At 35.4% G+C, this 27,777-nt stretch overlaps 1 protein-coding gene across 3 annotated transcripts in view; it reads right to left on the reverse strand.

Annotated features, from left to right (window-relative positions):
- Positions 1 to 27,777, reverse strand: part of LOC118184526 (GTP-binding protein 8-like) — a 113,461-nt gene that overhangs the window by 39,129 nt on the left and 46,555 nt on the right. For all 3 annotated transcript variants that reach the window (XR_015038718.1, XR_015038719.1, XM_085808188.1), the window contains exon 3: positions 9,262 to 9,392. Coding sequence is in view for 1 of the 3 variants with exons in the window: in XM_085808188.1 (XP_085664314.1) it covers positions 9,262 to 9,392 (131 nt within the window). In the remaining 2 variants the exon portion in view is untranslated. The remainder of the gene's footprint in view (positions 1 to 9,261; positions 9,393 to 27,777) is intronic.

A 27,777-nucleotide genomic window follows, 5' to 3' on the forward strand; every position in this document is an offset into this window, starting at 1 on the left:
TGATTAATTAATTGATATAAGATCATCTGATTCTTAATTTTTATGTTTGTTTCACAATTTTAAAGCTTTAATATTTTTCTAACAATTAATACAGGATATAATTTTCATAATGTCTGCTATAAAATATTGTCATAGTTTTTTAAACAATCGCAAATTAAAATCAAATTAATGTCTTTAAAAAATAAAAATAAAAAATTTCCCCTTGTTCACTGTTTTGGTAGCAACAATCCGCATAAACTCTTAAAAATTAAAAGAAAATAACTTGCTACCAGATTTTCCAAATTTATATATTTTACTTTTAACTAAGCGAACGGTCTTGGGGAAAAAATTTGACAAAAACTGCAAGGAATACATTGTTAGCTCTTCCAGTTTCAAGTTTTAAATATCATCAAATTAGTATTCGCCAATTTCAACTGCAGCTTCACAGCATAAAAAAAATGTTATTTAAATACGCTGGATTTGGCAAGAAGTCGCCAAATGTGTAGCAAATTGGAGGAATTGAATATCCGCGGGCTGTTTACTGTGTATGGATAACTTGAAGAACAGGGGGGAAAACTGTGAAAAGGTCGTTCTAGCCTTTGTATGTGTTCTCAGGTTAGCTTGTCGCGAAGTATAGTTTCACCAATGAGATGAAGCTTCCCAAATTTGGTTTTATTATCAATTCCTCTCTACACATCCATTCTTTGATAGGACTCTTTAAAGAATTTGCCACACTCATTTATTAAGGAAAAAAGAGAAGTTCCTTCTGAAATGCTATTCGTAGAATCGACCAATTCTAAATTCAGAGCATGAGAGCACCACCAAAAATGAATTTGGCGAGGAGCTTTTTTACTCAAACATTTAGCAAAACCATTGCAAGCACCGCGTATATTTGACACGCAATCTGTAGGATTACCGATGCATTTTCTGTCATCAACGTCCATGCTCTCTAAGAAGCTGAAGATCATATTGCACATACAGAGTGCAGTGGAATATTTACAAGATAAAATACCTATTACTCTTTCGTACATGTTTTCTTTACAAAGGTACCTAATAACAACTGAACACTGGTTCACTTGATTTATGTCAGTAGTAGTATTGATTTTAAGTGAGTAAAAATTCGCTTTCTGAATCTCTAACATTAACCATCTCATAACATTCTTGATGCTAGTTATGATATAATCTATCGTCATTTTAGATAACAATGTTACGCTACTCCCTCTATGTTGATGATCAGCATGTTTCGTTATAACACTGATATGCCTCTGAAGAACAGGTACGTATTTAATACAGTACAAAGTCCGATATCCGGACTCGTCGGAACCTCGGCGATTCTGGATTTGGGATTTTTTCCAGATATTAGATCATTAGTTTAAATCTAGTAAGATGGCATGTACAAATTACAAAATTAAAAATATGAAATTGTGATTTATAAAATAATGAAGTATTTATGATGTAAAGGTTAACAAAATTTACAAAAAAGAAAAAAAAAAAAAAAAAAAAGAAAAGGCTTACTATTTATTTGTTTCCTTTATAAAACGTTTCTTTCAATGTAAGTTGTTTAAGTTGCTTCGTTTATTGTACTAATACTTTCTTTTTAATTCTGTAGACAGACATAATCTCTTGTTCAGTTACACTGTTAAAGTCCTGTAACTGCTGTTTCGAGAATTCCGACTAACTTGTCAATCGAAATTTTCTTGTTTTCAGTAACTTTTCTGTCACTTTCTTCACTATCCGGTAGCGGTATTTTCTGGATCTAGAACCATATTACAGATTTTGCCATTCATTAATTGATTGATGATTGAGAAGCATTGTCACCACAATGAAAAACTTCTTTTATATCGTCTTCATTTATTACTGCTTCTCTACATTTCTTTACAAAATCCGTTAATTGGAAAATTTCACCTTTGTTTTGCGATATCCAAAAACTTTTAAAATTAGCGGCTATCATCATCAAATTTCCTTCACTGTACATAACTGGCTATGCATAATGAGCTTGGCGACTCACGACAAGTTGTTCCGTTAAATTTTATCTTGCTTTTATCGCGCACCGAGACAATTAAGCCTGAATTATATTAGATTAGATATTTATTATACTTATGTCTATTTTTTGCACATGCTTAAGGCTTATCAGAGCTCTGAATAAATAAATTCCCACATATACTTAAGCCTTATTTAGTGCTGGCACTACATATCTTACCGCTTGATGCAGTCTCTGTGGGTCTTAAATTCTGCGGCCATACCGAACCCTGGTGCTGGTTCTGGATTTATGTGAATAACAAATCAGTTATTCTTAATTCAAATAGCTCTAAATATAATCTTTGGGTTTATGAGTATCATCAACAAAATCTATTTTTAGCAAACGGAAAGAAATTTTTGGTAAATTTTCCTCAACATTTTTTAGCGCATTTAATTTAAATCTGTAATTATCACCAAGTGGAATGTCAACATAAAAAGGTTACAATACTCCTTTATTATTCAATTACCAACATAAAAAAATTGTTTAGACATCGCTACATGAGTCATTACTCAAGTTGTTATGTGTTGATAAACATGCGGCGATGAAAGGAAAGTAAAATAAATAATGATTTGCCAGGTTGGCATCAGATGAACGATGTATCTATGTGGAATGTTTCAGTTTGAGATACGCAGCAGTGAAGCCAAATTACTGATTGTACAATTTTATGCTAAAATGATTGTGTCTTCAATAACAAGGCATTTTATTTAGTGTCGAAGTGAAATTAAGAATCGGGACTCTCCAGATATTTTATTATGTGCAGAGAGGGAGGGGAGAATCAAATGCACATGCATAAAGCCTGCCAGAAAAACACTGGTGGTGGTTTTAAGGTCAGGATTTTAGTTTATTCCGGATTTCGGACTTTGTACTGTAGTATTGTTTCCAAGAAATTTGCATGATCTATATTAACATCTGTCAATCTTCGTGCATTTTCATTTATATGACTTTTTGAAAAAGGGGAAAGCAATTCCCATTTTTCCGATAAATTGAACATCAATAAATATTTCCAACACTTCCTTTGGTTCTACTGCAATTTTTTAAAGAATTATCGATGTTTCTGAGAACAAAGTATTATGTATGTTTTTTCTTTTTACATTCATAATATTTGCTTCTGTACATTTATCATGAATTTTACTCGCTTCACGTCAATTCACGCATTATATCACGTGGTGCCAAACTCATTCTTTAATTAACAAAAGTACTTTCGTAACAGCTGTTGGAATAAAGTAAACAAATGAGAACACTAGATGAGGAAGAAAATTTAAATGTTTTGAATCTGAAGCAGGGTTCGTAGCCATATTTTAGTTAAAAAAATAAGCACTTATAAGCACGTTTTAAGAAACAAAATAAGCACCTGTCTAATAATTGCTTTATACACAACTGCATAACCTTAAAAGAAAAATTAGACTTGTAATTTAAAATATGAGAAATTCAGTATTTATTAAGAGAGGATGAGCATTACTCAACCATGGAAAACAATTACATTCTTTTTTTTTTAATTAAAAAAAAAGTTCAATTTACAGAACTAGTTTACAATGAGAGGGAAAAAAACTATGCAGAACTAAATTATATTACAAGATTTAATGATGAAATTTCATTTCAAAATAAAGAAAATAAATAATAATAAGCCATATTTAGTATATTTGCTTGGTACCTAAATAAAAACAATTTATTTTTCCACTCATATTAATATTCAAATAATTTAATCAAAATTTTGAACATTTTCTAAATTTTCATTTTATAACAGTTTTCCCTTAACAGATATTGCAAGCAAAGTAATTTAAGTAAAAATAAGTAAAAAAAAGGAACTTTTCTGAAATCAGAAGATGGGAAATTGCTTCATGCAGTCATCCTTTAACAGTAAAAGCTTAACTAACTGGCATACTCGGAAACTGCCAAATATCTGAAAATTCTGGATAGTCGAGCATAACTGGTAAAAGAGGAAGCGGGTAGCCGTTCTTTAGAATTTTCAGCTAAATAATGCTTTTGACATTTCGATATGTGTATCATATAAAAAATAGCCCAATGGAACTGAAAAATAATCTGCTTAGCAAGCACAGTAAAACTCTTTTATCTCTGCGAAATATCGCAAACGTTATTGCGTGATACGCACGCCTTAATTCTTCTGCATGTGATATTACACAATCAGAATTAGCAGCTGCCAGTATTTAGAGAATAAATAACTAAATAAAGGAAAACGCCTCTTTGCTTCGTCCAATTTTCACCGTCATGTGCCCGTGTGACATATTTATCATTGAGCAGGACATTTCACGATACTTTTATTGATTAATAGAAATTTAACAATCTGGGGTGTTTTTCATTCTAATTTTGAACAGACTGCGTTAAATTTCCGAAATACGATCGTTCTTCGTTTGGGTAGGTAGACCGCAGAACTTTTAGTCCTATTCAATCCAGGTTGGAAAGTGACCCCCCCCCAAAAAGTCCATTGCTTGCTTTAAGGCGAACTGTAACGGTTGCAATATTCGAGATTTTGCAGAGAAGGGAAGAACCCCCAACTTCCGTACTGTATAATGCATTGGCAAAGGAAAAAAAAAAAAAAAAAAGAAATTATTTTGACTATTCGATTACTTTCACTTTAATTATGCCATTCCGAATATAATTCCTTAGGAAGCTAATCTGTGTTAAAACACACTTACCCATTTTTGAAGTTTATCTATACTTTAGCAGTTACTGCAAATATATTATTATAAATATTCATACATATGCTCATAATATAAGCATACCGATCATAACAAACGCGAATATGAACTGACCACGTGGAACGAGAATGTAAATTATTAAAATCTTGATAGAAATTCAAACGTGCGTAATATTGGATGGGAGCAGGAGAATAAGAATGTACTGGAATTTTCTACCGCTTTCACAATTCTTTGACCAATAGAACGACCATTTATCTGTACTCGCGCGCACCAAAGGTTATGTTAATGTAGAGAAAGGGGCAAAAAGCTATTTTTGGGAGTATGATTCACCATCTGATGTTCCATATAAGGAAGAAAATGTGTTTATTTAGTTTCAGCTTTTGATACAGGGCAAAAAATGTACGTTCCTAAAAAAAAGGGGGGCGCATTAAAAGCCCCCCCAAAAAAAGCACTACAAGCAAAAAAAAAAAAAAAAAAAACATGGTTTAGAGAAAAAGTAAGCACCTATAAGGGCTTTTATATTTTATTTTCAAATATAAGGACTTATAAGCACTTGTAAGGACCACTACGAACCCTGTGAAGATTGGAAGGAATGTTTGCTAATGAAAGCCTGTGGATCTTGAGCTGCTGTCGGTCACGCAAAATATAAAGCCAACAAATATGAAAAGGAAGATGATGATGTGCTTGTTGTTGTTACAATAACATTTTCTATATTGGTTGTGTCCGTTGTTAGCAGTACCGAATTGCCTAATATGTGTTTGATATTTTAGCTTCAAATGTTTTTTAAGTGCTGGCCTCTTCTTGTGTTTGCACAGTAACTGTCATGGGAGAAGATGCTGGTTTTGAAAATCCAGAATACATATCCATGACTTTTTAGCAATGTTTAGCAGAATCCTTCATTAGTTTTTGTCTCTTTTCTTGAAGTTTCTGTGCACCTCTATCGATTTTTTTATTTATCTATTCCACATACCTAAAAAGTAATGAAAAAAATTCAACTGCAATATTTTTTGTCATCAACTTACATTATTGAATGACACAGTAAAATTCACTAGAGAGTCTTTTAGTTGGTTATAAAGCAATATTTTCAATTTCACAATTAAATTAGAATGTGACTGTACTGTATTTTCATAAATCTACTTTATGACTGTCGACCACAGGCTCTAATTCTACCCTACCCTACAGCTACCATACCTCATGCGAGTTTGAGTAGGATATGCGTTCTGAACATCCATGTCTTGGCGAGTCATTCGAGTCAATTCAATCGCTCGAGTTTCTTGATCGGCCAGAAATCACTCCAGCTGACCAGGCTTGCCCGGTCGCCCGTCAGCCCTATCTGCCACTGCACTGGTGCTTATTGTTCATCTTAAAAGAGAAACCTTTTTTGTTACGTAAAATGAAAATTTATTTCAACTTCTGCCAAATAACTTCATTCATATTACAGTTAGTTTAGTTATTAATTTTTTAGACTTATCAGTTTAACATGCAGGTAATATTGAAAGATATAAACATTTACAGATAACACTAAGTGAAATGTTTTCTGAAATAGAAAAAGAGCAAATGTAAGATAGAACTACTAACAATTGAAAGTTCACACAATGACCAAGAAAATGTGCTCAAAGACTCTTATTCTCATAATTTAATTAGACTTTCTAAACACTTGCATATTTATATCGAATGTATGAAAGTTTCTTTCCGTGTTTATATGACACTTTCTTTTATGTTATATGGCACTCTCTATGTTTATATAGAATATGTTACACTCTGACTGGTACAAAATAGCTTGCTTTACTGCTCAAGTTAACTTTCATTACATACGACAATCCGTGAAGCAAAATTTTACATTAACTGAGTAGATGCAATACCTACAAAATATTAAGAAATTATCAAATCTTGTTTTGTACTTATTATTTTTTTTTTTTTACAAATGGCAGGCACTTGCCTATAACGGCATTGGCCACTACTAAGACCAGAAGCGGTTACCATTTTATAGTGAAGGCACCTAATAGGCGACCACTGTTACCTCCTATGAAGGGACAGACAATTTTACATCCATGCCTTCATCGGGATTCGAACCTGGGTCCTTTGGTATCGCAGTCAGGCTCACCTAACCACTATACCATCTGGGCGGCTCTTATTTCATATTCCCGTTTATAAGTTACATTTAAATACTGCAATTTCTGGAAGAAAGGCCGCATCATCGTAAACGCCACAGAGAAAAATAACAGGAAAAAAATAAAACTGCGCAGAAATACTGCAGCAGCAAAAACGCCGCAAAAAGTTAAATTGCATATGACATCATCATGAATATTATAGACACAAAATCTTGACCTCTATCCTGATACATGACATATCAGTTAAGAAAAACACATGAAATGAAACCATGACTCAAATATAATTTATAGATAAGAAATGTTGAAAATATACTTATGTTCACGAATGTACTATTTACCCACTAAAGAAATAAATATTCGTAATATACCCACTAAAGAAATAAATATTCGTAATACTCATACTGCATTATAAAAAATATCAAAACAATGAGATATAAAATTTGAATGACAGAAGAAATTTTTAAATTATACTTTTGCTTACAAAAAGAATTATAGAAAACTCTATGAAGCCATCAAAATCTTATTCTTCACTATCTGAATTAAAAAGATTAAATAAATCCTGATCTAAATAGTACAAATCTTCCAGATCGTCACATTTACCCTCTTGGTTTACAGGCTCTTTATCTGAGGATATAATTTCAGCTTCTTTGAACACCCCCATTATTGACGATGTTTTTACTAATTCCCACACACTTCCTACCCACTTTGTAACCCTGCAACTTTTTCATTAGATGTTCCATGTATTTAACCGCTTTTGGTATACGTATACGTGTATACTTCACTCATTCGATAATCCCACCACTTTCGGACCTTAGCTTTGAAAAATTTATTATCTGACAAATCTAATGGTTGCAAAATTTATATCAAGCAATCAGGAACTATTACTAAGGTCACAGAGAGATTTTTGACACCTTGTTTTCACTAACTCAGGTAAATGAGAACACATGGAATCCACTATAAACAATCCTTCTTGTTGGAAAAGATTTCTTATGACACTAACAAACTTGTTGTAGCCACTCATGCATGATTGCTTCGCAAATTTTCGTTTGAACAAATAATTATGTCATTGTCATTAGGAAAATCCCTTCAGAATAGTTTCCTTTTAAAAATTATCATCAGCTTTAGCTTGTCACCGTTTGGGGCACAAGCTAACACATATGTAAATGAAGCTCTTTTATGCCCTGACGTAAGCACGGATACAGATTTTGCACACGTTTCATCAACAATTCTGTTTGCAGGAGAGTCAAAAGCTAGAAGAGTTTCATCCATATTTATTATCTGTGATAGAAGAAGCTTTTTTTTTTTTTTCAATAATATCTGTCGCATATTTAAGAAAAGGTACTTTTTTATCCTCCCAGTTCATTGGTAACTGTTGCCTGACTTTTGCTCAAGTATGTACAGAAATATTTTTTTCTTTTCATAAGTCTGCTACACTAGCAAAGGCCCTCCTTTAAAGTCATTTATGTTCATTTGATTCACCATAGATTTTGCTTGTAAGTGAATTTTTACTGTCAAAATTGTCATTCCTTTTCCTCGTTCCTCCTTTATCCATTTTCTAGGTCGTCCTCTAGATTCTGCCATCTTACATTACACTTCTTTTGGCTCGTTTCTTTGTTGGCATGTTTTTAAGTTCTTGTTCAATTCACCAACGTTGAATGCAACTCTTGCCCACTTCAAACTCTCAGGCCACCATTCTATTTCCAATTTTTTCAGCATCGGAAATTACATTAAGCTTAAAAACCAGCAGTATAGCTTAGGGGGCCATTTTCAAAAATTTCTCACTTCCTTCTTACTTAAAAACTAACCAACAAGTACTTGTACCAGAACTGAAGGGACCTATATCGATTTGCAATGCAAGTGGAGTCATGTCCACATTAAAAAAAAAAAAAAAAAAAAAAAAAAAACAGTAGATTTAAAATGGAAAAGGCAGGGGAGGGGAGATGATGGGTCCTGGAAGATTCATCAAACAGCAAAGAAGATAGACTATACAAACTGATAAAAATTCTGAATTGAAAGAGGGAAGAATGTTATTGTTCTGAGATCTCATTTAGGGTGAATAAGGCTTATTATTTTTATTAGGGGGCTTATTATTTTTTGCAGGGAAAGAATGTAAACAAAATAAAGTTCGCTGAAAGCAACTGAGTGGTCTTTAGTATGGAAACAGCACCAAGGTCATCCGAACTATGTACAACGACATCTTAGCAAATATTTTTTTCAAGTGCACCTAAGTGGCGCAATGGTAAAAATGCCGCATCTGCTGAAAATTTAAGTTCTAAACACCTAAACGCTGAGGTGTTTCTTCTGGAAATTACGGTAATTAAAACTGTAATCATGCATGCAAATAATAAAACTAAATCATTTACTGAATTTTCACAGAAAAATATAAAAATAATTACTGCACTTATACAATGTAATTAACAGTTCTCCATAATAGAACCATTTAAACTACAGATAGGAAAATATGATACCAGTGGTGATAACAATAGAGGCTTACTTTTTCCTTTTCGTCAAGTATACTTCTATAAGAGATTCAAACCACTCAGGTGCACGATATCCATAACCAGGCATATCAACAAGACAAAATTTGTTTCCAACTTGGTAAAATTGGGCACTTTTAGTATGACCCTGTGTAATTAAAAACATAAAAATCTTTACAACTTACACCTATTTCTAATAAATTAATAAAATTGAGAATGAGACAAATCCAGAATTCACAGCAAACAACACTGGGTGATTCAAAAGGTTAAATTTTGAAAACAGATCTATAAAAATACAGTCAAAAGTCGTTAATTCGGATACCCATAATCCGGAATGATCTATAATCTGGACCTCAAAGCTACAAACTTTCTGCGCATGCACGTAAGACCTTTATGGCTGCTGATGCTAAAGCAAAGTTTAAAGTTTATAAAATTAAACATTTAGCAGTAGTAGCAATAAAAGCTCCCTGAGATATGTTGTGCAGATATTGAAGACAATAAAAAATTTTGAACTTAACCAATTTATTAACAATATAATAAATAATAAAAACACAGAAAATAAATTTCAACAATATCAGAGTCTTAGGAAAAATATAATATAACCATCATTCATCAAATAATATTTTTACCTGGTCTCCAAAACACTGGCATTCAATACAAATAAAATGTCCTAAACAATAATTATAAGCGGCCTCAAAATGAAGCTGGCTACACATTCAATAAGTCCATAATCAATGGTTGAGAAAACACCTGAAAAATTTAAATGAAGTTCTTGAAAGCACTCAAAACCGGCCTAACTCCGTTTGCACGAGGAATCGCTGCCAAGTGTTTTAAATTCCGCCTTCATTGAAGAACATGGATGCCGCCCACAGCAGTCACTCATATGGTAGCCTCTGGAACCAAGGAACTTTATTCTGGAACAATCATTTTATGGATATGAACGAAGGAACTTTTCCCGGAACAATCATCCCGCGGACAGGCACCAAAGAACTTTATTCAGGAACAGCCATCCCGCAAACCGGAACCAAGGCACTTTAATCACCGGACTGCGTGCATCCTTCTGAAGGGGCTGGAAACCGCTCACTCAAGTGCCAGGAAAGCAGGAACTAGAAGGGGACTAGCAGGGTTGAGCTATACTTTGATACTTTGATACAGAAGTATTTATACAGGGGGTCTACTACATTTGCAGTACTTCCCTGTAAACCTGATGTAACTCTACGATGGGCATGGTGATGAGAAACCTAAATAAGTCCCATGGAGGGAGCTGTGAGTGTGAGGAAAAGAAAAAGTAATATCAGTCAAGTGTGTCGCCATCTGGTGGCGGTGATGGTGGTTAAAAGAAATTCGCAGTCTGTGGGCGGAGAGCCGGGATCATGGGCTGGCGAATCAGAAGACAGCGCTGGTTGTTTGAAGCGAGACTCTTTGCAGTGGTCAGGTCGATCACGTGAGGTGGTCACCCTCTCGGAAACTGACTCTAGTGAATGCTGCTTAATTTGTGTGGAAATTTAACATGTTAATAGTATGGGCGGTGAAGGGTCTATTGTAGTAATCGTCCTCTATGATTTCGTAATTTAAAATGTTGGAGAAGTCTGCTGTACTATTATGGTTTGCTTTTTTGTAGAAGTTTTTGTTAAGCTTATTGATGTAGGTTGTCACATATTCAATTTTTAAATCTCGGTGCAGGTTTTTATTTCTGATGTAATATGGGGCTCCTGTGATGATTCTGAGAAACTTGTTCTGGATAATCTGCAGCTTTTTGAGATTGTTTTGTTTGGCATTTGCCCAGACTGGGGATGCATATGTTATGATGCGTCCTATGATTGCTGTGTATATTCTTCTCTTCCTATTGAGGCTCAGACGTGAAGATTCAGCCAGGAGGCGAAACAGTTTGCACATGATGCCGAAGATTTTCCCCCTGGTGATGTTGATGTACGTAGACCAGGTGAAAGTTCTATTGAAAGTAATTCCGAGATATTTGGCCCGAGTTACAATTGGGATTGGTGTGTCAAATAGGGTAACAGTAGTGGAAATGTTATCCAGGTGCTTGTAGCGCCGGATGAGCAGAATTTGGGATTTGTCAGCATTAATGTTAACTCTCCACTTCTTGCACCATTCCTCTACCTGGGTCATTTTCTTTTGGAGTTGGACGAGAGCGTTGTTAGGTTTCCTGGATTTTTGTATAAGTGCGGTGTCATCCGCGTAACAGGCAAGTTGAAAGTTGCAGTCTTCTGAGAAGGTAGGAAAGTCGTAGACGTAAATGATATAGATAATGGGTCCTAGGATACTACCCTGGGTGACCCCTCCTAGGATAGGATATGGATTAGTAAGATGATCACCCTGTCTAACTGAGAAAGTTCGATTTTCGAGGAATGACTTCAGGATGAGGACGAGTTCTCTCGGGATATGCAGTTGTATAAGCTTATAGATGAGGCCTTCATGCCAGACGTGGTCAAAAGCTTTGGCCACGTCTAGCATGAGGAAAGCAATACTTTGTTTATTTCTGAGTGCCGATCCTATGAATTCAGAAATACGAACCAGCTGATGGGTGGTCGAGAGTCCTTTCCTGAATCCATGCTGTTCTTTTGGGATGAAGTCAAGGTGATTTTGCAGTATATTGTAAATAATTCGCTCGAAAGTCTTTCCCAGCGTAGACAGGAGACTAATAGGTCGGTAGCTGGTAAGTTTGTCAGGTGGTTTCTTGGGTTTTGGAATTAGAAAGATCGAGGCGTGTTTCCATACATTTGGAAAGTAAGAGTTCGTGAGACAGGCGTTGTAGATAGATGTTAATTTGCAGATGACACCGTGCGGGAGCTGTTTAAGTAGTTTATTTGAGATTTGGTCAGGTCCAGGAGCTTTTCTATTATTTGAGTTTTTGATATTTTTCACTTCACCTGGGGTAGTGAGTTTGATCCCAGTTTGTTCCCATGGCGCGCTGAGCCAGTTTTTGACGTGGTCAGTAATGGCGGTAATGCTAGTTTGGTCTGCAGGACAGTCGTTGGGCGTGAATTGCTGGGTCAGGTGATCAGCAAAAGCTGCTGCTTTTTCCTCATTGGTGTACGCAATGTTAGATTGCGTTCTGATTGGAGGGGTGCTAATTGTAGGGTTTTTCCGTTTACGAATGTATTTCCAGAAGGAACCGTCTTCAAGATTTAAGTTTTCAATTTTTAAATTCCAGGATTCGTTTCGATGCTGCTGGATATTAGATTTAATTTTTCTGGTGAGTGTATTGATAATTGGTTTTAAGGTAGTATGCCAGGTGTGATTGTATAGTTTTCGGGTTCTGTTCCGTTGCTTGATTAATTCTCTGATGTGCATGGGTAGGGCGCCGTAATGAGAGGAATGCATCTTTTCTGTAGTTGCTAGTGCAAGGAAATCCTGAAGAGAGTTCGTAAAAACTTTTGCAGCTTTCTCGATATCAGTTGTGGTTTTTAGAGGACCCAGGTTTATGGGGGATGTAATTGCAAGGTTGTGAAGTAATTTCCAGTCTACAATTTTCTCTTTCTTTGCATCTTTCGGCTTGTTGTAACCCAGACTTGCCATTACAGGGACATGATCTGAGGTCAGCTCATGAGTAACTTCCATTGCAAGGGGTATGTTAAAATTAGTGAGGAAAAAATCAAGAATGTCAGGTCTTTTGCATGGAGTGTTTGGGCGGTATGTAGTTTCTTCGGGGATGTATAGGAAGATGGGATAATTTTCTACATAGTCTCTGATGGTGTGACCGTTTGTGTTGCTGTGATTGCAGCCTCAGTCCACATGCTTTGAATTGAAGTCTCCTCCAATGATTGTGGGAGCTGAGTCTTGCAGGTAAAAGTGTAAATCACTCGCTGATAATTTGTTGTCAGGTGGGTTGTAGAGTGCACAAATTTTTGTATGTCCGATTTTGGGTAGAATCACATTAACACTGACAGTTTCGAATGTTTTTGTATTATCCGCAGATAATAAGCCAGAGCAAAGAGTCCTTTTCACATAGATGGCGACACCTCCGCCACGGTGTCTGATTCTATCGCATCTATAGGTGTTATAATTTGCGATATTGATATTGTGCTTTGAGTTTGCGTGCATTTCAGTGACCAGGCAGATGTCCACTTCATGTCTAATTAAAAAGTCCTGAAATTCTGGTATTTTTTGTGTGATGTTCTGTGCATTCCACATAGTAATCTTAATCGGAGCAAAACTTTGATGGGGATTAGTCATGATTTTTCTGGGGAGGCATGACTGAGTTTTGCACTGCAGCAGCATTGAGCTGTGTAGTAGTGTCCTTTAAAATAGAGATAGCTGCCGTGAGGGTTGCTATCAATGATTTGGCCTCTTCTAGTTTTGCTGAGAGCTCGGCAATTTCAGGTGCTTGCCTGTTTTGAGGTGGCTGAGCACTATTCATGACGACTCTGTCCGAATACAACATTTTTCCTTGTGAATATTGCCGGGGTTTGGGGAAATAACTACATCCACGAAAGGACGCAGTGTGATTTAAACCACAATTTGCGCAGGTGGCTGGTTCCTCTGATGGTTTGGTGCACGTTCTGGATTCGTGCCCCTGTCCGCACTTTACACACCGCGGAGGGAGGTGACACTGTGCTTGGGCATGGTGAAAATTTTGGCAGCGGTAACATTGAGTGGGGCCTTGTCTGCCTCTATAAGTCTCGACTGTGACGCGAAGTCTCATCAAGTATTCAAGTTCATGAATCGTTCTGGTTTTGTCACTTTTAGGCAGGATGACGAGGTATAGGGGCATCTTTTGGATTTCCGTGCCGCGCTTTCTCGTAAGCTGAACCACCTTATTTATTGTGAACCCTAGGTTCACAAGGGCTTCTCCGACATCTGTTGGAGGAGTATATGAGGGAATGCTACGGATTACTACCTTTAGCATTTTTTCGTCCGGCAGCATATGCGTGTAATACTTGATTTCGTTTTTATCCAGTAAAGCAGTGATCTGCCTATGCATATCGCTACTGAATACTTTGATTTCGAAATCATAGTCGCTTTTCATTTTCGCTTTAAAGTCCAACTTTTCCTTTTCGAGGAGACCATTTAGCTTTTTCCAGGTGATGTTTGTGTCCTGGACCATAATCGGAGGAATTTTTGTATTTCGCCTGGGGTATTGGAAACCTTCCGTGTCTGCAGAACCACTTAGCACTTCTTCCCGTGTTTCCTCATTGGTCAGAAGTAAGCTATTGGTTTGAGAAGCAGTTTCATTGGCTGCTGCCTGGGGGTTTGGTGTGCGGATGGTTTCCTGCGGTTTAGGCGTTCCAGAGATGGGTTCCTGCGATTTGGGTGATTTCGTGGCTCCGATGGAAAGAACTTTAGAAGCACTTTCGGATAATTTTGGTGCTTTGGGTTTTGACTTATTGCTTTTCTTCTTACCCTGCTTAGCAGAGTTGTCGGTTGTCGTGAGGCAGTGGGGGTCTTCCACATCATCCTCTAATGCGGAGAATTTGTTGTGATGCAGATTTTCTGTAGATTCCAGATTTTCATTATTGGGACTGTGTGGTCTCTTAGATCTTGTTTGGATGAAATCCGTGGAATCCATTGTCTCATTTTTTGAAGCTTCCTCCGTAAGTGGAGGAAAATCCTTTGGGTTTAGAGTGGATGCCTCCGTGGAGATGAAATTCATCATCTTGTTAAGGATGCGGTAGGCAAATTCATCAGCAGGGGTGAGAGTCTCGTTACTTTTAACGAGATCAGACAATCTTCCGAACTCAGTGACCAGTTGTTGAATGAAGGTAGCCATCTTACAATCAGGTATCACAGAGATATTTATCCAAGAAAAATAAATGTACAGAATTAAATTCAGTGAAAGCTCAGACGGCCTACTTTGATTGCGTCTGAAAAATAATTGTGCGCTTTGTATCCCACACAAGGCCTTTTTACAGTTCTCAGAACACGAGGTTCAACGATAATCTAACCTTTTCAGAGCGAGATACAAGGATAGCTAAAATAGTGGGTAGATCAGCAGGGCTACGAGCCAGGACTCGAGGTGAAATCCACTAGAGATGAGAAGCAGCGAGATGTCCGACCTTCCTCGGTGACGGCTGACGAGCAACTACCAAAACTGAGATCCTGAGATCCGAGCAGGGTTGAGCCAGAGCGACGCGAGATACTTATAGCAGAAGTAGGAATGACGTCCTCTCATGGCAACCAATCAGCTGTCGGCACGAATCGGCTTTTTAGATGACGTAACATCACGTTTCGTTTTTGCATCTCAATTAGGTTGATACAGTCCGTTCTCAATACAAACAGTGGCAGCAAGAAAAGAAGTAGAAGTAACTACTATATTACATTAAAAATAAGAACTAAACTAAATAAACATTTCAAGGAGGAGGGATGATGCAGTAAAAGGTTTAAAATAAGCTATATTTTCCAAAAAATGCCCCCCACATCATCATCTCCGACCTGAAATAAAAACTGAATGCCAGTATCTTTACAAAATTCAAAACAAGAATAAATAAATATCACAATTTTATTCAGAAATTTTTAAGAAAATTTTCCTTTGGGAACATCTTATCCCATTATTCAAAAATTTTACCATAGCAAGAAAGTCCAACATGTTACAAAACAATACAAAGACATATATATGATCATACACTCAATACATTTACCTAGGGCCCTGGTCAATCATACAACATTCTACACTATACAATTTTACATTTACCTAATATCCATCATAATATGACTTATAACATATTTTCAAATAAACAAAACTCTTAATTTAAATACACACAAAAACAAATTTCATAGGAAAATTGTTCCACAAAATCTTATCAGGTTATGCTTAGTCAGCAGTTTTGTCATGGGATCAGCCAGATTATCTTTACTTGGAACATATTTTAAATAAAAAATTTCCCAGTTCAATAAATCACGAATGAAAAATAGTTTCACATCTATATGTTTTGTCCTTGAGTTTTCAATGGGTGATTTTGTAAAACATATAGCAGCCATGTTATCAGCAAACAATATTGGTTTTGAAACATAGTTACTTGCAATTTTAAACTGAATGCATTCATCCAAAATATTTCTAAACCAAACTAATTCTTTTGCTGATTCAGTCATGGAGATAAATTCAGCTTCCATAGTAGACAAACTCACTCCCCTTTCTTTAAATGTACGCCAAGATACAGGTGATTCTCCCAACAAAGCTATTTGTCCACCAATAGACACCATATCATCCCTGCTTGAAGCAAAATCCGAATCTGAATATATATTGAGCTTCAGTTCTTTGCATACCAGTTTAAGTTTGTGCTGTCTGGTATTGGAAACGTATCCTAAAAGTTTAAGTAATCCTTCCCAGTGAAACTTACCAGGATTGCTTTGGAACTGAGAAAATATATTAGCAGCATAAGCTATATCCGGACGAGTACGATTGCAAAGAAACGAGAGACATCCCAAAACATTTCTATAAGGATAATTCATCATTTCAGTCGTTTCTTCTTGTGTACTGGGACTTTGAGACTTTGAGTATTTCACACCTTTAACTATTGGAAGGGAAGTAATTTGTATTTTAAAAGACTTGAATCGATCAACTATGTCTTCTATATATAATTGCTGATGAATTAAAACACTATTGTTCTCATATTCAAATTCCACACCCAGAAGCTTTCTTGTTTTACCCAAAATTTTCAAATCAAAATGTGAACTCAGGACTTTTAATATTCTTTTAGCCTGAACTTCACTTTTTCCAAACACAACTATATCATCAACATAAACCAACAGAATGACAAAATCTTTAAAACGATAGACACAATTACACCACTCAAACTTGATAAACCCTAGGTTACATAATGTTCTATCAAACTTATAGTACCATAATCGCCCACTCTGATGCAAACCATACAAGGCTCTATCTAAACGACATACAAAAGTTTCTTTATCTCGCTCTACAAAACCCTGAGGTTGGGACATGTAAATTTCCTCTGATAAAGAAGCATAGAGATAGGCACTTTTTACGTCGCATTGTATATTTGCCCATCCAAGGTGTGCAACTAAAAGGGAGAACAAGAGCCTTATTACTGAAAAGTTGACTACAGGCAAGTAGGTTTCATCATAGGTATCATATTTAATTTGCCGATAACCCTGAGCACTAAACGAGCTTTAAAACGAACAATGTTTCCAAATTCGTCACGTTTAATGTTGAAAATCCACCTGCAACCTAGTGGAGTCTTGTCTTTAGGAAGTGGAACAAGATGCCATACCTTATGCTTTCGCATGTTGGCCATTTCCTCTTCCATTGCCTCTATCCATTTAAGCTTTTCTGTGGATTTCATTGCCTGGTTATAAGTGTTAGGAATTGAAACATCTAGTCAGCTATCTCGGGTATATGACGTTGAAGGAGTACCAGTTGGGTCGATTTCACCACTATAAGTATTGCTTCCCTTGAAATCAAACAAGGTAGGATCATACTGAATATTATGTTCAGTGCAATACCTTTCTACATCATTTGGTGATCATAGTCTTTGATTAGACCCCCTCTCAAAATAATACACATCCGTACGAGTGCCGTCTGGCCTTGGAACAGGTTTACAAAGCCAAGTTACTTGTCTCAATGTAGATTGAGGGTCAGTGCCAATTGTAGAAGAAGGTACATTGGTATCGGTTCTTTCCTCTATTTCAGGAAAATAGCCAACTGGAGTATCAGTGGATTGGAACTCTACCCTTTCTTCAGGTTCCAAATCAGGAAGGGTGCCCAGTACAGCTCCACTGCCACTTTTCTGCATTCCAATTGACTCTTTAAAAGTAGCATTTAGGGTTTCTACTACCTTTTGCTCATTTTCCAACCAAATCTTGTACCCTTTTGTTCGTACACTGTACCCAATCAATCGGCCCTTCGTTGCCTTTGGATCAAGCTCAGAATTTCTTTTAGCCTTTGGAATTCCCACATAGGCAATCGTTCCAAATGCCTTAAGGTGACGTACTGATGGTTTCCGCTTAGTGTATAATTCAAATGGGGTTCTATCTTGGCCCTTATGCCAGATTCTATTAAATGAATATGCAAAATACATTACTGCATCTGACCAAAATTCGGAACTCATTCCACTATCATGTAAGATTGCACGTACATTGTTGAGAGCTCTCTGATTAAATCTCTCTCAAACTCCATTCTGTTCTGGAGTATATACATCTGTAAATTCATGCTTCACACCATTTTTATTACAATATGACCTGAATTGATCATTATCATATTCTCGCCCATTGTCAGTCCTAAAGTATCTCAACCTAAGGTTCAAAGATCTTTCCGCACATGCTATATGCCTTTCAAATACTTCAAACACCTGACTTTTCTCCACAATGGGGTATACTACCACATAACGAGAATATTCGTCAATAAAGGAAACGAAATAACGTTCACCATTCCTACCTGGAATGTTAATAGGTCCCCATACATCAGAGAAAACCCTTTCAAGTGGTCTATTTACTTGAATACCTTCTAAGGGTCTATAGGAGATTCGTCTTTGCTTATTGATTTGGCAATGTTCACAAAACAAATTAGGTGAGTGCTTTAACACAGGAAGACCTCGAACTGAATGTCTCTTACTAGTCCTGACAATAGCACCATAATTTATATGACCAAACCGACCATGCCATAATTCACTATTATTATGCTGAACTGTGGATGCCTCAAATTTTACAGATTTGCCCCCCTTTTTGACTACTTTCGGGAATACATGATAGTTACTTCCTATCAACTTAGCCTTGTACAAAATTGAATTTTCATCATCAGTAACTTTAATTTGCCCATTTTTACCATAAAATCTTGCTCCATTGATATCTACTCTAGGTCCAGATATTAAATTTCGTCTCAGTTCAGGTGAGTATAATACATCTTTAAGCAAAATAACTGTATCCCCAAATTTCATTTTAACAGTACCCTTCCCATGAACTGGAAAAGTTACCCCATCAATAGCTACTAGCATATTCTCATTTTTTCACAGGAGAAAAAGTATCAAACAATTCACGACTTTTACAAAAATGATGAGATGCAGCTGTATCAAAAATCCAACTATCATCATTTTCTTCCAAATTGTTAACATTAGCTTGAGCTATAAAATGAGACTGAGCATGGGAATTATTTTTACCTTTACTCAACTTGGGTTTGTTCTTACACTTAGGAGATGCTTTATTACTACTAGATACATCTGAGGAAACAGAAGAAGCAGGTGAGGGTGATCTGGACAAATTACCTCTCATTCTACAGTATTTTTTAATATGACCTGGACGGCCACATTTATAACACTTGAGCCCTTTAATCTGCTTAAATTTGGGTTCCCAGTGAGTACTTTGAACTTCTATAGTCTTATTGGAGTTTTCCCTATCTATCTCTCTTAAGATGCGTTTCCTCTGCTAGTATTTCAAGTTCAACATTTTTAAAAATGAACTTTTCATCTGGCCACCTCAAAATATTCTGAACTACTTGATCAAATTTATCTGGAAGACACCTAAGAAACTGGAAACATATATACAAGTCTCTTACAGCCTGATTAATATCAGCTAATTGTTCAGTTACGTGTTTTAATCTAGAAGAAAAGAAACTAATACTTTCATTTGGCTTAATTTTACAATTTAAGAACTCTGAAAACAGGGACATATGTCTTGACCGATAATCTGGCTGGAAGTATTTGGCAAGCGTATTCCATACCACTACTGGGTCATCAATTTCCCATATCAAGTTTCTATATTCAGGGCTTACATTCATATAAATTAACGATAATGCCAATCGACTTCTATTCTGATAGTCAGCAATTTCTTTTGTAATACCCTTAACATCATTTAACTCAGGACATTTTCAATACCTTTGACCAAAAGCCATGCATTTTTTTCATTTAAAACAAATTTCATATCTTTGGACCATGTAAAGTAATTACATGCCTCAAGTTTAGCAATATTATGCATGACACTAACAGTAGCCATATTTGAATTTTAACAAAAAACCGCCCGCAATCTCTTTTAAGTCCTAAATTAACTTCAAAATAAACTTCAAAAGTCTGCACTAAAAATAACTCAGGGGCTGGTGGCCCATAACCAAAATGATGCTAAAGTAAAGTTTAAAGTTTATAAATTTAAACATTTAGCAGTAGTAGCAATAAAAGCTCCCTGAGATATGTTGTGCAGACATTGAAGACAATAAAAAATTTTGAACTTAACCAATTTATTAACAATATAATAAATAATAAAAACACAGAAAATAAATTTCAACAATATCAGAGTCTTAGGAAAAATATAATATAACCATCATTCATCAAATAATATTTTTACCTGGTCTCCAAAACACTGGCATTCAATACAAATAAAATGTCCTAAACAATAATTATAAGCGGCCTCAAAATGAAGCTGGCTACACATTCAATAAGTCCATAATCAATGGTTGAGAAAACACCTGAAAAATTTAAATGAAGTTCTTGAAAGCACTCAAAACCAGCCTAACTCCGTTTGCACGAGGAATCGCCGCTCACGTGTTTTAAATTCTGCCTTCATTGAAGAACATGGATGCCGCCCACAGCAGTCACTCATGTGGTAGCCTCTGGAACCAAGGAACTTTATTCTGGAACAATCATTTTATGGATATGAACCAAGGAACTTTTTCCAGAACAATCATCCTGCGGACAGGCACCAAGGAACTTTATTCAGGAACAGCCATCCCGCAAACCGGAACCAAGGCACTTTAATCACCGGACTGCATGCATCCTTCTGAAGGGGCTGGAAACCGCTCACTCAAGTGCCAGGAAAGCAGGAACTAGAAGGGGACTAGCAGGGTTGAGCCAGAGCGACGCGAGATACTTATAGCAGAAGTAGGAATGACATCATCTCACGGCAACCAATCAGCTGTCGGCACGAATCAGCTTTTCAGATGACGTAACATCCCGTTTCGTTTTTGCATCTCAATTAGGTTGATACAGTCCGTTCTCAATACAAACAGTGGCAGCAAGAAAAAGAAGTAGAAGTAACTACTATATTACATTAAAAATAAGAACTAAACTAAATAAACATTTCAAGGAGGAGGGATGATGCAGTAAAAGGTTTAAAATAAGCTATATTTTCCAACAAATATGCGTGTGCGCATGCGCATAATACGTTTCGCATGCACGTTTAATGTATAACGGACGGTATAAGCTAAGCTAAAATTATCTAATTCAGTTAATGTTGCAGATTGCGTTGTTCCTTAATCTTCGAATTGGATCCGGCTTATTATTTTTTGCAGACTGTTAGAGCAATTTTATAAAAGTCAGCTTGAACTTTCGATTATGTCAAATAGAATTTCCGATATATATTTACTAATATGTAAAGGATCTACAAAGCGAAAGTATGTTTCGAAGTCCATTAAACAAAAAGTGGTATTGCTGCAAAAAATGGATAAAGGCATATCCTTCGTTTCTCTAACCATTCCGAAATCTGATTATCTGTTTATCCGGGGGACACTGTGGCGCACAATGAATTGGAAGTTGATCTGTCAGCACTATCCTTATCTTCAGGGCAGATGTTTTTATTTTATTTGGCTTATAATTCCTTACTAAATGTAGTATTTCATCTCGATGTACTCCGTCTTTGATATGATTTAAATCAAGTTCCCCGTCATTATAATTCGCTTCCAATAGTGAAGAGGTTATTGAAAACGAAAAAATTTCGATTGACAAATTAGTCGGTATTCTCGACACAGCAATTATAGGACGTGAACAGCGGAACTTTTTAACTGAACAAGAAATTATGTCTGTTTATAGAATTAAAGAGAAAGTATTATCACATAAAACGAAGCAACTTAAACAATTTACATTGAAAGAAATGTTTAATAAAGTAAACAAATAAATATTAAGCCTTTTTTTTTGTAAATTTTGATATCCTTTAGATTATAATTGTTATTTATTTCATAAATTATGGTTTCATATTTTTAATTTTATAATTTCTGCATGCCATCTTACCAGATTTAAACTGATGATCTATAATCTGGAAAAATCGATAATCCGGAATCGCCGAAGTCCCAATGAGTCCAGATTAATTACTTTTGACTGTATATTTTTTTTTGCACACACAATGCAGCCACAAGTACCAACAGCATGTGCTAGAACTTGTTGCTTGATATAAATAGCATTAGCCAGCATCATTATCTTTTGAAACAGGACATTCAAGAAACAATACAAGAAATGGTATTTTAGAATAAAAAAGCATTCTTTTTTTGCCACCACAATCACGAGTCATCCTCCATTGAGTCTTCCTTTAATGTTACCTTTGAACTCTGGCATTCTGGAGCCCATTTATCAATTCGAGCAATTGAATGTTGTGAGGCTTGTATCAGTGAAAACAGAGTAAACTTCCATTGAAACTGCAAACATGCTTATGTCTAATAAACATGTTTTTTTACTCTACTTTCATCCCTTTATTCTTTTTTTATGGAATATTTCTTTTTTTATGGAAAAATTTGTTTATTTTCTGATTTACCCTAATACCTTTTCAAACTTCCTACAGAAAATGATTATGATACAAAACCTATAGGTAAATGACCACTAACTGAGGCTCACGAACTTTCAAAACTATGTAATTAGCAGTGCTTTTATTATCTTCTAGACAATGTAATCAGGCATGATAGGTTTTCTGAGTGAAATGCAGAATCACCCACTTATTTGATGCATTTTGTGTGAAGCTTTTTACAAGCTTAATAAGCACGCCAATTGTGGTATCCAACACAATTTTGCTGTTCTGAAGGAGCGCAAATTTCAGAGCATTTTTGCACATGCACAGTATGTATTTGAAATTGAGAATTTCTGATTTTTTTACCATGAATTTTGAAGCATTTTTGAGCATGCTCAGTATGCATTTTAAATTGAGAATTTCTGATTGGTGTAGATGGTAATAGATGGTATAGGTGTAATTATTTTAAACAAGAATTCAAAAACATTTTTAGAATTCGTTACTTTTCGTCATTCGGCTAAGCGAAGTGAATTGCCTCTTTTCAGGTAAATTAATTTTTCATTACATAAATTTTTACAGATACTCACAATGGCCACCAGTGATATTAGTATGGTTGAAAACATGAATGAATGCATATTGAAGTATGCTGAATATTCTGTAAGATTTTTTTGCCATGTTGCCTACATTAGGAAAGAAAGCTGTGTTAGAATGGTATATGAAAGAGGGGTTGATTGGATCATCGAATGCATGTCTGAAATGTGGGAAAAGCATGAAATTGAATGAAAGAAAGGGTCAAAAGGCAATAAATGATGGTTTTGTAGGAATCAGTCTAGTGTGAAAGAAAAAGGCATGATGTATGTAGGAGGGTAAGGAAAGGGTCTTGGTTTGGTTTGAGTAATTTGGATGTGCGTACAGTTTTGTTAGTCATGCGATAGTAATTTGGAAGGTGCCCTGAGAAATATGCAAGTGAAGATCTTAATATTTCTAATCACACAGCAGTCGATTGGTATAATTTTTGTAGAGAAATATGTATTCATGTTATGGTGAGAGATAGTTACAAGATTGGAGGAGTGGGAAAGATTGTTGAGGTTGATGAAAGTAAGTTTGGGAAGATGAAGTATGGAAGAAGCAGGCCCGTGAAAAGAAGAATTGAAAGAGATAAGCACAAATTTATTTTTAGGGTGGTTCCGAATTGTACGAGAGCCTGTTTGCTTGATGTAATTAGTGAATGGGTGTTGCCTGGCACCACAATCATTTCTGACTGTTGGGTTGCTTATAAATGTCTGAAAGACAAAGGATTTCGGCATTTAGAGGTAAACCATGTTTGACATTAGTATGCCCAGTAACAGGTGCACATACTAATACCATTGAGTGTGGGGGGGTAGCAGGAATCAAACGATTTCTTGGAAATTCTACATATCAAACTGAAGAAATGTTTGATTCATATCTGTACGAATTTATGTGGAGAAAACGTCATGACCACTCCATTAAGAATGATGTTTTTAAAACATTTCTTGCCAATATTGCAAGAATTTATCCCCCCCCCCTTTATGAGATCTGACGCCCGAAGAAGAATTTTATGAAACACGTTACGAGGACAATATTTCAAATGTTGATATTCCCGGGCCGCATTAATGATAATTTGAAAAAATAAATGGGGAGATTTGGAGATACAGACTTTTTTACATTCAGGTAAGTGAAAATATTTTAAATTTTCAGTATTTTGTAATGATTTTAAGTGTTTGAAACTTGCTATGTTTTTGAAATGATTTATAGTTTTTAAAATTATTATGTTTTGGGAAGGATTGGATTTTCATTTTTTAAAATTTTTGGAAGTGAAAGTATTTTAATTTTTCAGTGTTTTGTAACAATTTTAAGTGTTTGAAACTTACTATGTTCTTGAAATGATTTTAGTTTTTAAAGTTATAATTTTTGACTAAAAATTTCTAAATTTTACAGGTGAATGGATTTTAATTTTTCAAGGTTTTTGTAATGATTTTAAGTTTTTGAAACTTCTATGTTTCCTTAACAGTGTTTGGTGTTTAAAATTATCGCGCTATTTTTAAAATTTTGCTTCTACTTTTATTTTGTATTTATTTTACTTGTTCGCCATTGTAAATGTCGTGCCGTGCATAGTACCTTCTGGAGGGGTTGCAAATCCGGGAGACAAGACATGAGAGCGAGCCAAGTTGGCGATTTTGAAAATGCATCAACCAGTGGGTGATTCTTCACTTTCCCCAGTTTTCCAATACTCAGCAAAGAAAATCTGCTTTGTAAGAGGAGAAAAGATATGGAAACAAATACTGTTAGATGCACATATAAAACTTTGATGGCAGTGAGGATTAAAAGATACAGTGTGTTTTGACAGAAGCTGATGTAAATAATAATATAGGAAACAAAAATAACACTGAAGTAATACTTTGTAGCTTTCTAATGATATTCTGTTGTTTACCAAAATTTCTTGCTTTCTTATCTCCTATTTCTTTGGTAGAGAGGTCATATTAATTTTAAATTTGGTCAAAGTTTTACTCACTGCTTTTCTTACGTACATATACACTGCCAAGTGATTATAAATAATCATAACATAATTCATCAGATTTTTCGTAACATGCATCGGTAGCTACAGTCCAATATCATCTAGGTGCAAGTAATTTCAGTTAACTTTTACAGGCTAAAGCAACATTTAAAAGAGAATTAATTACTATTCAAATATATTACATAATTCTCTAATATACCATATTTTAAAGATAATTGTTATTGTCATATTATTCTTAACCTGTTACTTCATTTTTTCTCTTATAAATAAAAAGGAACTAATATAAAGAAAATTAACTTGGTAGTAATTCAGAAATCAAACAACAAAAATCAGCGTTATATTTACAAAGTTTTCACAGGACTAGTTTCGATGGTTTTACCGAACCACCATCTTCAGCTGCAAAACCGCAAATGAACAAGATAGGAAATAATGATTAGATAAGATAAGAAAGCCTGGACAAGAATAAGCAAGTGGCGCCATCTGTTGGTAAAACCAGAACTAAAACATAATTTCTTTAAAGGCCGAAGGCAAATTTGGATTGGAATTAGGATTGTTAACTAGAACAGAAAGATTTTTATGAATGTGAAATGCCTCTAGAAAATCCAGTTCTCCAATAGAAGATGTTTTTTGAATAATTTTGGCAGCAGAAAAACTGAAAGTGTGGTTTTCGGACCAACAATGTTGAGAAACAGAAGACTTCTGTGTTTCCTTTTTTCTAACATATGCCTCATGTTCCTTGACGCGAAATTTTAAGGCTCTCTTAGTTTGGCCAATGTAAATTAAACCACACTGGCAAGGAATCCTATAAATACCCCAGGAATTCATATCTGGAATGGGGTCCTTGAGTATGGAACTCGGAATTTTATTGATGGGAGAATAAACAACCCGAAAGTTAAATTTCTGCAAAATATGTGCAACTTTATAGCTAATTGATGGAAAGAAGGGAATGACAACAGAATTTTTATAATCTCCTAAAACAAGATTGTGCCTTTTAGTGTGTTGAGATGAGAATTTTTTAACTGCTTGATTAATAATGTTGGGTGGAAAGCCCCTGTCAATAGCTATTGCATTTAAATACTTTAGTTCTTCATCAAGGGCTAGTTTGGAGGAGCAAACTTGAAGAGCACGGAAAACATAGGAATAAAATGAAGCTAACTTTTGTTTAGTCGGATGACATGATTTAAAGTGTGGTGGAAGGCAAACCGATGAAGGTTTACGGTAAACCGTAGTACTGAAGTTGGATGTGTTACGTGTGACCAGAATGTCGAGAAACGGAAGAGAATTGCAAGTCTCAAGTTCAAAAGTGAACTGAATAGCAGGATCAATAGAATTCATTGTTGAAAGAACTTTATTTAAATCATCTTTATTACCTTCAAACAGAGTAAAAGTATCGTCTACGTAGCGGAACCATGCCGGGAAGTTTAAAGTTTCAAACAATTTTGATTCATAATAATGCATGTAGATATCAGCCAGGATGGGACTGAGGGGGCTTCCCATGGCTAATCCCTCAGTTTGCTTGTAATATTTATTTTGGAAAACAAAATGTGTTTGTTTCAAACAGAGTTGAGTGAGAGAAATTAGCTCATCAATTTCGATGCAAGAGAAATGAAATTCGCGAAGTCTGGTTTCTAGACATCTTAATGCACCCTCCACTGGGACATTGGTGAATAATGATTTTACATCAAAAGAAACCATGAGTAAATTACTAGGAGAAATGTTTTTAACTTTTTTTACAAACTCTATTGAATTTTTTATGGTGTAAATGTTATTGTCTAATAGAGTTGAAAATCTAGAAACTAAATATTTAGCTAATGGATACGAGGCAGTACCTAAATTTGATACAATAGGGCGGAAAGGAATACCACTTTTATGAATTTTGGGAAGAGCATATAATCTGGCACAATTCGCAACAGATGGGATAAGTGAATGTTTTAAGTTGGCTGAAATGATTTGCGAAGATTTGATCGCAGTTTTTATTTTTGACAAATCCGAAGGTGAAGGATCTTTAGGGATCGGATTATATGGTCCTTCGTTTAAGAGTTTAGTGACACCATCGATGTAAGTGTTCCTATCCATGACGACTATCTGGCCACCTTTGTCGGCCTTTGAAATAATAATATCCGTGTTAGAATGAATTTCACGCAATGTAGCTCTTTCTCTCGCAGTTAGATTTGGTTTCAAAGGTTTATTATTGAATTTCACATTATGAGCGATAAGATGCCTAATCATTTCTTTTTGTGAATCTGAAACTTTACTGAAGAAAGCTTTTTCGATAGGAGCTAAAATCTTTGGAATCGAGGGTTTACAGGTTTGTGAGAAGTTAAAATTATATTTTAGAATTCTCTCTTGTTCTTCTGAAAGACTAAAATTAGAAATATTAACTATTGGCTTGATGTTTACAATGGGAAGATTTTTTGAACTACTTGAACTGGAAGATTGTAAAAGAAGTTTTTCGAATTTAACTGCAAGGGTGTTTTTATGACGGTTAACTGCATTCTCCGTTCTAGACCAAGACTTTTGTTCAAGGGCAGTGAATTTTGGATATGATTTAGTGAGTTCCAGATGAAGCTTATAGAGTTCACGTTCAATTTTGGACAATTGTTGA

The sequence above is a fragment of the Stegodyphus dumicola genome, chromosome X1 (assembly GCF_044657685.1).
Source record: "Stegodyphus dumicola isolate Sdum_Otavi_A_Nest chromosome X1, ASM4465768v1".
NCBI classification, from domain to species: Eukaryota; Metazoa; Arthropoda; class Arachnida; order Araneae; family Eresidae; genus Stegodyphus; species Stegodyphus dumicola.